Source organism: Lithobates pipiens, unplaced genomic scaffold (genome assembly GCF_037356315.1).
Source record: "Lithobates pipiens isolate NorthernLeopardFrog02 unplaced genomic scaffold, aLitPip1_a1.2 Scaffold_37, whole genome shotgun sequence".
NCBI lineage: Eukaryota > Metazoa > Chordata > Amphibia > Anura > Ranidae > Lithobates > Lithobates pipiens.
Window position 1 is genome coordinate 13380050 of NW_027507825.1, and position 10000 is coordinate 13390049.

The 10000-nt window shown below is 49.9% G+C and overlaps 1 protein-coding gene across 3 annotated transcripts in view; it reads left to right on the top strand.

The window, feature by feature from the left end:
- ITPK1 (inositol-tetrakisphosphate 1-kinase) overlaps nucleotides 1-10000 on the top strand; it is a 218963-nt gene that overhangs the window by 58178 nt on the left and 150785 nt on the right. For all 3 annotated transcript variants that reach the window (XM_077466732.1, XM_077466731.1, XM_077466730.1), the window contains one exon: nucleotides 8896-8920. In XM_077466732.1, coding sequence (XP_077322858.1) covers nucleotides 8896-8920 — 25 coding nt within the window. The remainder of the gene's footprint in view (nucleotides 1-8895; nucleotides 8921-10000) is intronic.

Below are 10000 nucleotides of genomic sequence, written 5' to 3' on the forward strand. Positions count from 1 at the left end.
ACAAGGAGAGAGATCAGCAGTGAGTGGTCTTTATTACAGGAAGTCTCGCACTGGATTACTGCACAGATCTGGGGGAAATGTATAAAGCTCACAGAGATTCAAGAAGACCACACATGAGGAATAGATTTGGATAACATTTGCCAATCCTGAAGTTCAGCTTTAAGAAAAGTCATTTGCAGTCAGTCTCTTCTGTACTTAGTCACTTTGGGAAGAATCCTTCTTCCATGTTTATACGTAGCGGTGTGAGTTTATGTATAGATGACAGGCCCACTTTGAAATCTTTTCTTCTGCCAGTCTTCATGGCATTCGATTTGACTAGGAGGATCTTTATGTTAGTGAGAGATAACCATCGACTCTTGAGAAGTGGATTAGCTGTCCCGGAGGGCCATGGGAGGTAACGTTTGATCCATTGCAGAGTCCTCTTCTCCTCTTTTAGGCTGGCGGGAATTCTTTCCAAGTGCTGCAATTTTGTGTCTCTGGAGGCGGTCCAAAGGCTTTTTTCGGGCACAGATCACTTCTAAGGAGAAAAAAAAATGATTCAGAATTTTATTTGGGTCTCTTGTTTACCCGACCGAGCCAGGAGGTTTGACTTGACAGCTCATTCGGGGTTTAATGCGATATGGCAAAAGGCCAGCTTGTTCCAAGTACCATAAACCGAATGTGTTCAGATGGTAATTCTTCTCTAAACGTGATGGAACCCAGTGCAGGGATGGCAGGCCGGAGCCCAACTTCTGGCCTTTTGGCATATGATGTGTGGCCCTTGGACCTCAGCAGTCTGTAGTGGGAACATCGATTAGGGTAATAGAATTGATCTCTACTAGCCTCCTGTAACATGTTCCCAGTTACTTATTGTCTTCTGCAACATATCCCCAATTGTAAGGCTGCATTCACACTTGAGCGTCACGTTTGTTGTGCCACATTAACAATTAACGGAAAATGCTAAGCGACCTGACTTTGTCAGCAGCACCGCTGCTCTTCTTAACCAGTCCCTCTTTTACCCAGCTTTCCTGGTTCTCTTGGCTCACTCTGCCTTTAGTTTCAGTGTACTGCCCATTCCTACCCTCTGGATGGGGTTCTCCTGACACCCTGATGGGAGCCAACCTGACTCTGGGGCGAGACCTCCTGTCTAGGGCTCCTCTGACCCCGGGGTGAGACTTTCTCTCGACACCTGGCTGGGGGCACCTCTAACGCCTGGTTGAGAGCTTCTGTCTCTTGATTTCTGGCCAGGGCTCCTCTAAACCCTGGGTGGGACCTCCTGGCTACCATCTGAGACACCTCTGACCCCTGGCTGAGACCTTCTATCTCTTAACCCCTGGCTGGGGCTCCTCTTATCCCTGATTAAGGCCTCATGTCTCTTGACCCCTGGCTGGGGTCCTCTAACCCCTGATTGAGACCCCCTGGCTGGAGCTCCTCTAACCCATGATTTGAGACCCCCTGGCTGGAGCTCCTCTAACCCCTGATTGAGACCCCCTGGCTGGAGCTCCTCTAACCCCTGATTGAGACCCCCTGGCTGGAGCTCCTCTAACCCCTGATTGAGACCCCCAGGCTGGAGCTCCCTCTAACCCCTGATTGAGACCCCTGGCTGGAGCTCCTCTAACCCCTGATTGAGACCCCCTGGCTGGAGCTCCTCTAACCCTGATTGAGAACCCCTGGCTGGAGCTCCTCTAACCCTGATTGAGAACCCCTGACTTGGGCTCCTCTGACCCCTGATTGATACCTCCTGTCTCCAATATGGGTGCGGTCTCCAAACTGGGAGCTTTGGCCTATGCTCCGACTTGAGTCTATAACAACCCTGCACACCTGTGTACTTATGCTGCAAACACAGAATTGAAGGTTCCCACCCAAGATATTTTGGAACCTTCAAGCTCCAGGCCCCAATCCAGATTTGCCGAATCCAGAGAGAGACAAAAAGGCAGCTGTCTCTGCTCAGAAATAATAGTGTAGCACTTTGCATTAACCCTTAATGCAACTCCTGTGTCATTTTCTACTACATTTATACAGTGGCAGGGCCTCTCATTGTCACACAGTGTATGTAATAGTCTAAATGGGCCCTAAAAGAAGGATCAATGCAGTTTTTGCTTGTGTGTGCGTGTGTGTGGTTTGTTGTCCTGTGTGGGACGTTACTGAAATGTGTCGGGCTCTCTACACACACACACACACACACACACACACACACACACACACACACACACACACTGCTGAGTTAAATGCTTGTGTCCCCCCGTCTTGTTAATTAATTGTCACAATCACCCCATCCGGTGAACTCTTGTCTATGGAGCACTTCATCGGCTAGCAGCATTTCACGCTGAGGCCTTGTTTGGTTGTCATGGCGACTGACCTGCACTGCGAGGCCAACCCAGAGCACCCGCACACATGCCACCCCCTTCTCTTGCCCGCCTTCGCCATGCTGATTGTGCACTTGGGCTTCCTATTTTGCTTTCTAGACTTTTCTGCTTCTCTGATGGCCAATGCACTTTCAACGGCTAGCCCAGGCCCTCGTGCTCCAGAGGAACTACCACTTCCAGCATGCCCATATGGTGCTAGTGAATGCCTATTATTTCCCTCTATACCAAGGACTGTTTTATCTAGCACCAAGATGTTAGACCATGGCTACCAATTTGGGGTATTTTTCCATAATCCCCAGGGGCTGGATAGGCACATCTCTTCCCACAGATTGGCCTGGGAAAATGTTCTTGGTTCACAAGTTTATCGATGTTTAAGATTCATTACTAATATATTTTTCGGTTTCTGTAAACTTTTTGCTTTTAACAATGGTCAAATACCATTTACCTGAGTAAAGTATAATAGAAGATATTATAAAGCACATATTGGGATTCATAGTCTGGTCTTGGCATTGTGATTGCCAATTATACGATTGAACCCCAAAAGTAAGGTGATAACATTGTTCATAGTCTGCGATTCTACAGCTCCTCTGCCATTGCCCTCCTACTTGCGCTCTGTGCCACTGTTCTACACCTCCTGCTTGCTCTCTATATACATTTCCTCCACCTCCTGCTTGCTCTCTATATACATTTCCTCCACCTCCTGCTTGCTGTCTGTGCCACCGCTCTCCACCTCCTGCTTGCTCTTCTATATGCATTTCCTCCACCTCCTGCTTGCTCTCTGTGCCACAGCTCTCCACCTCCTGCTTGCTCTCTGTGCCACAGCTCTCCACCTCCTGCTTGCTCTCTGTGCCACCGCTCTCCACCTCCTGCTTGCTCTCTGTGCCACGCTCTCCACCTCCTGCTTGCTCTCTGTGCCACCGCTCTCCACCTCCTGCTTGCTCTCTGTTCCACCGCTCTCCACCTCCTGCTTGCTCTCTGTGCCACCGCTCTCCACCTCCTGCTTGCTCTCTATATACATTTCCTCCACCTCCTGCTTGCTGTCTGTGCCACCGCTCTCCACCTCCTGCTTGCTCTCTATATACATTTCCTCCACCTCCTGCTTGCTGTCTGTGCCACCGCTCTCCACCTCCTGCTTGCTCTCTATATGCATTTCCTCCACCTCCTGCTTGCTCTCTGTGCCACCGCTCTCCACCTCCTGCTTGCTCTCTGTTCCACCGCTCTCCACCTCCTGCTTGCTCTCTGTGCCACCGCTCTCCACCTCCTGCTTGCTCTCTGTGCCACCGCTCTCCACCTCCTGCTTGCTCTCTGTGCCACCGCTCTCCGCCTCCCGCTTGCTCTCTGTGCCACCGCTCTCCGCCTCCCGCTTGCTCTCTGTGCCACCGCTCTCCGCCTCCCGCTTGCTCTCTGTGCCACCGCTCTCCGCCTCCTGCTTGCTCTCTGTGCCACCGCTCTCCGCCTCCCGCTTGCTCTCTGTGCCACCGCTCTCCGCCTCCCGCTTGCTCTCTGTGCCACCGCTCTCCGCCTCCCGCTTGCTCTCTGTGCCACCGCTCTCTGCCTCCCGCTTGCTCTCTGTGCCACCGCTCTCTGCCTCCCGCTTGCTCTCTGTGCCACCGCTCTCTGCCTCCGCTTGCTCTCTGTGCCACCGCTCTCTGCCTCCCGCTTGCTCTCTGTGCCACCGCTCTCTGCCTCCCGCTTGCTCTCTGTGCCACCGCTCTCTGCCTCCCGCTTGCTCTCTGTGCCACCGCTCTCTGCCTCCCGCTTGCTCTCTGTGCCACCGCTCTTCACCTTACCTCCCGCTTGCTCTCTGTGCCACCGCTCTTCACCTCACCTCCCGCTTGCTCTCTGTGCCACCGCTCTCCACCTCACCTCCCGCTTGCTCTCTATATCCAATGCCATTGCTGACCTGGTCTTAAAAGGGCAGGGTCTGCATCATCATCTTTATCATGTCACCAACTTGGGATGAACATGCAGATTTTGAGTTCATTCTGTTCAGACTTGGCTGGCTGCAGGTCTGACCTGCATCAGGACCGCACTAGGTGGTAAAGCCAGGACATGCGCACAGCCTTTTGCAGTCGGGTTTGCACCCCAAAGCTTAACCAGCACTGTAAGGGGGGCGCAACATGTGGGAAGTCGATATGGGGGGATCAGCAGCAACCTCCCCCCCCCCCCGCACGACTATGAACAGAAATTCCAATACATATTTAGAGGCTGCAATTGCTGATCTAATCTACTGAAAATGCTAAATATTGTTAATTACTGGATGTTGGATAATCAAAGGCACCACATCCCTAAATAGACATATATTTACTAGAGAGAGGAAAATGGGATTTTTAAGGTGCGACAGAAGAATTACAAACATATATAAAAAATGTGTCAAATATATTAATACAGAGATAAAATCATCAGGATATCATCATACAATAACCATATGCTAGATGAACAGCAGTAACTTCTTGCTCTACATGTTTCGCCATACGATGGCTTTCTCAGGTAAGTACTGCCATGTATGGTCACTGAACTATGAACTCCATTTTCCTCTCTATTAAATCTACTAAAAATGCTAGTTGACTGGCTGTAATCCAATTGGACAAAATGTAGGTGCCTCTCAGGTAGAGAGGTAAAGTCCAACTACATTGCTGTGAGTGCAGGCAGGGACAGGGAGCTCACCCTAGCTCAAAGCTACAGCAATGTCAAAGGAAGAGCTCCATAAGCCGCACTTCATGAAGCAGACTCGTGCATGAAGCGCGATGAATGGCAAACTCAGCTCGGACTCTGGCCAGGCCACACCCCCCAACACGTTTTGCTCTGCCCCTTTGGAGCTTAATCCAAGGGGATGCCATGGGATGTGAAACATGTTGGGGATGTGGCCTGGCTGCAGTCAGGAATGAGGCTGCCATTCCTCTCCATGCACATGAGTCTGCTTAATGATGGGCCTTTTCCTTTGACTGACTGTAATGCTGACCCAATAATTTTCATTTCAAGTCACTGACATAAGCCGAACAATGGCGAAACTGAATTCTGCCAAGCAGTGCTTTCTATGTAGAGTTCTTCAGATAATGGACTTTCTGCTTCCTGTCTTATCAGTGTCAGTTCCTGACAGACACCCAACCGCCACGCCGAGCCAGCCGTCCCTTCTGCTTCTTATTGCTCCGACAGATGAAGATCTAAATATTGTTCAATGGACTCGAGAATTATTATAAGGCAGGAAAAATAAACTGTTACGTTGGGAATATTTTGAAACAACTTTGTTCTCATCCAAGATAAATATTTTGTTGCCTTTTTTATTATTTAAGATTTTTTTTTTTTAAGCAACAAAAAAGGCCAAGCACATTTTTCCAGGGCGCATCCCTCAGAGAATTCCTCATCTTAAAGCTTAAACCTTTCCATCCCACCATCTGTAGATATAAGGGGCCGTTTGTAAGGGGTGAATAAGTATCGATATGCAATTTGAAAAGGGTTACAACTGTCTCTAAGGCAGCGATCTCCAAACTGTGGCCAGGGGGCTGGATATGGCCCTTTGCTTGCCTTTATGTGGCCCTTGGGGGCACGATCCCCTTCCATTGACACCATTGATGGCATACTATTCCTTCCCACCGACGTCATGTATGGGGCACTATTCCTCCCAATGTCACTAAGATAGGACATTGTCTACTCCCACCGGCCCTAGTCTGGCCCCTCTCTAAGGCTGCATTCACACATGAGCGTATCAGGTTCAGGCAGAAAGTCATGCAATTTTTTTTCTCCTCCCCCCCCCCCCCCCCCCCCCGATATTTTGTACAGGTCGAAAGGTCACCAATGTAAAATGTGGAAAACCACCCAAATCTGTTTAGAAAGTTTGGAGACCCCTGCGCTATGGTATTCAAAACGAATAGAGGTCTTTAACCACTTGCCAACCGACTCACGTTGATATATGTCAGCAAAGTGGCACGGGTGCGCAAAACGACGTACCTGTACTTCGTCATTGGTGGCTACCGGTCACGGGTCCCGTGGACTCTATGTCCGCCGGTGGCCCACGATCGTGGCATGGAGAGGCAGAAAGGGGAGAAACAAGGCAACTCCCTGTTCTGCCTAGCAACATGACCGGGTTCTACTGCTCCGTCATCGGTGCAGCGATCTCTTTCATGTTCTAGTGAGCGTTTAACGTTTAACCCCTTGATTGCCCCCTAGTGTTTAACCCACTTCCCTTCCAGTGACATTTACACAGTAATCAGTACTTTTTATAGCACCGACTGCTATATAAATGCCAATGGAACCAAAATAGTGTCAAAAGTGTTCCGATCTGTTTGGCGCAATGTCGCAGTCACGGTTTAAAAGTTCCAGATTGCCACCATATCTAATAATAAAAAAAAAAATTGTATAATAAAAATGCCATAAATCTATCCCATATTTTGTAGACGCAATAGCTTTTGTACAAACCAAATCAATATATGCTTATTGTAAATATTTATTTTTCAATGTACCAAGTTGATCAACTTGGGTACAACCAGCCTGCTAGTTTCTTATGATTATTGTTAGGGGCTGCTATATAGACAGCTCCCCCTGCTGGGAGAAGGCAATGGGATTTGCATCAACACTGTGTTTGATGTCAGAATCGAACAGATTTCTTTCCTATGTGTATTTCCTCACTTACATTTTATGCTGGGGCCAATTTACCAGCATGTCTTTGAAGTGTGTTAGGAGACAGGAGTACCCACACAGGAACAGGGAGAACATGAAAACTCCAGACAGGTAGTGCGGTGGTTGAGATTCTAACCAACAACCAACCCCAGTGCTGCTAGGCAGAAGTGCTAACCACTTAGCCACAGCGTGGCCCATATTCACTGAAAGAGTGACAACTTCAAATGGCAACGAGTGACTCCCTGTGGTCGTTGTGCAGAGGGGGAAGCCACTCGGGCACAGGACCCAGTTATCACCACTATTACTATGTGCAGCACATATGTCATCTCTGCAATACAAGCCTTACGCTAGCAAGTTTCTTTTTCAAAAATAAAGTTCCAGTTGAAGAGTTCACGCACACAGAGATTTATAGGCATTTTATATTCCTATCATCAATGTCCTGGTGCTTTCCAATGCCTGGGGAGTTGAAGGTGACACGTACAGAATGCCAAACAAGTGAGTGGCCGCACTTGGTGCTCTGTATAGGCATTTACCCGCATATGTGCATTCCAACATATATCCTAAATGTAGAAGTTTTTTAACATTCAGGAAATTTGCTGATGCACACGTGTAGGTAAACTCTGCTGCAAAGAAGCATTGGCATTTACAAGTGTGCGGCCATTCACTTGTATGGCGGGCAGTACGTGGCACCTGTGGCTCCTGAGCAGTGGTGGCTGGTGCTCAATTTTTCTTAGGGGGGGGGGGGGGGGCGGCGGCAACACTAGCCACCCTACACTTCCAGCACCATCCTACACCCCCCGGTGGTCGATCGCTCGCCCACCAGCCCCCCCGCTTCCCCCTCGAGTGCCGGAGGGGAGGTTGCTTCTCCTCCTCGAGCGCCGGAGGGGAGGTTGCTTCTCCCCCTCGAGCGCCGGAGGGGAGGTTGCTTCTCCCCCTCGAGCGCCGGAGGGGAGGTTGCTTCTCCCCTCGAGCGCCGGAGGGGAGGTTGCTTCTCCCCCTCGAGCGCCGGAGGGGAGGTTGCTTCTCCCCCTCGAGCGCCGGAGGGGAGGTTGCTTCTCCCCTCGAGTGCCGGAGGGGAGGTTGCTTCTCCCCCTCGAGTGCCGGAGGGGAGGTTGCTTCTCCCCCTCGAGTGCCGGAGGGGAGGTTGCTTCTCCCTCCCCCCCCCCGAGTGCCGGGGAGGTCACTTCTCCCTTCCCCCCTCCCCCCCCCCCCCCGAGTGCCGGGGAGGTCGCTTCTCCCTTCCCCCCTCCCCCCCCCCCCGAGTGCCGGGGTAGGTCGCTTCTTCCCTTCCCCCCTCCCCCCCCCCCCCGAGTGCCGGGGTAGGTCGCTTCTCCCCTTCCCCCCTCCCCCCCCCCCGAGTGCCGGGGAGGTCGCTTCTCCCCTTCCCCCCCCCCCCCCGAGTGCCGGGGAGGTCGCTTCTCCCCTTCCCCCCTCCCCCCCCCCGAGTGCCGGGGAGGTCGCTTCTCCCCTCCCCCCCGAGTGCCGGGGAGGTAGCTTCTCCCGGCAAATCGGGTCCTAGGACTCGATTTTTTTCGATTAATTCGCTAATGTCACACAACTGGGTGGGCTTGGTGCTTTTGGAAGCCAATTGGCGCCTCAGGCTCTAATCACGTGCTTTAGAAAAAAAGAAGAAAAAAAACACTGAAAGCCATGTGTCTGGTACCCTGCATGTAGAGGCTGGGCGCATTGGATTAGGGGGGCGCCACCCCTGCGTGAGCCGCAGCCACTGCTCCTGAGTGTGGGAAAGTGCCAGGAAATGTATGCTAGACATATAAAATCCCTACAAATCTCTGTGTGTATGGTCCTGAAAAACAGTATATAAATCGATGTATAAGTATCCTTCTATAAATTGCTTGCCAGTTCATTTACTACATTGCTACATGGTTAATAATTTGTCTTTTTTTTTTTCTTCTTTTTTTTTTTTTTTTTTTAGGAAAAGAGGAATTGAAGTCGTACTTGTAAGTCCTGTCTATTCTTGTTCTATTTCAAGTTAAAATGTTACAAAATAATCCTGAACGATCATAGTAACATAGTAATGACTAAAATAAACATTTGTTTTCTGTTGCACATGTGATATAAAAATGACTTTGTATCTGTACAGATTTTGTTGCAGTTTTTGGCTGTATATCTGGTTTGGCCTGAACATTTTTACTGAAAGCCCAACTCCAAACAAAACTTATTTTCTTTTTTCAATTTTTTTTTCTCATTTAAGGTTCATTCACACATGAGTTTAAAAGGTGGTGAAATCCTGTGGCTGTGCTGTGCGTTAACCACCCCCCCCCCCCCCAACTACAACCCCCATTGGCTGCCAGAGTTGTGCACATGCCACGGCTGTGACGGGGATTTTACCCCTCTATACGCAGCACACCCCTGAACTCTGCCCTCTGTATATAGCGCACTCCTGAACCATGCCCTCTGTATATTTCATATCTCTGAACCCTGCCCTCTGTATAGATCATATCCCTGAACCCTGCCCTCTGTACGTAAAACACCCTTGAATCCTTCCTGTGTGTTACATACCCTTTGTATGTAACACACCCCTGAACCCTGCCCCTGAACTGTGCACAGTGTACCCTTGAACCCTGCGCTCTGTATATAGCATGCGCCTGAACTTTGCACTCTGTGCATAATGTACTCCTGAACCCTGCACTCTGTACATAGGGCACCCCATAACCCTGCCCTCTGTATATAGCATGCCCCTGAAATCTGCAATCCATACGCAACACGCTCCTGAACCCTGCCCTCTGTGCATAATACATTCCTAAACTCTGCACTCTGTACATTGTGGGCTCGTGAACTCTCCTATCTATCTATATATCTATATATATATAATCTATAGCATGCCCCTGAACCTTGCACTCTGTGCATAATGCACTCCTGAACTCTGCACTCTGTACGTAGCACAGCTGACCCCTTTGAGGGCAACCATACTGTGATGAAATTGAGTTTGACACACCTGTCTTATACAATTGGGAAGAGTAAGACCCCTGTCAGGTCTTTATTGATGCATGTTACCTACAAGGAGGTTTAAACCACAA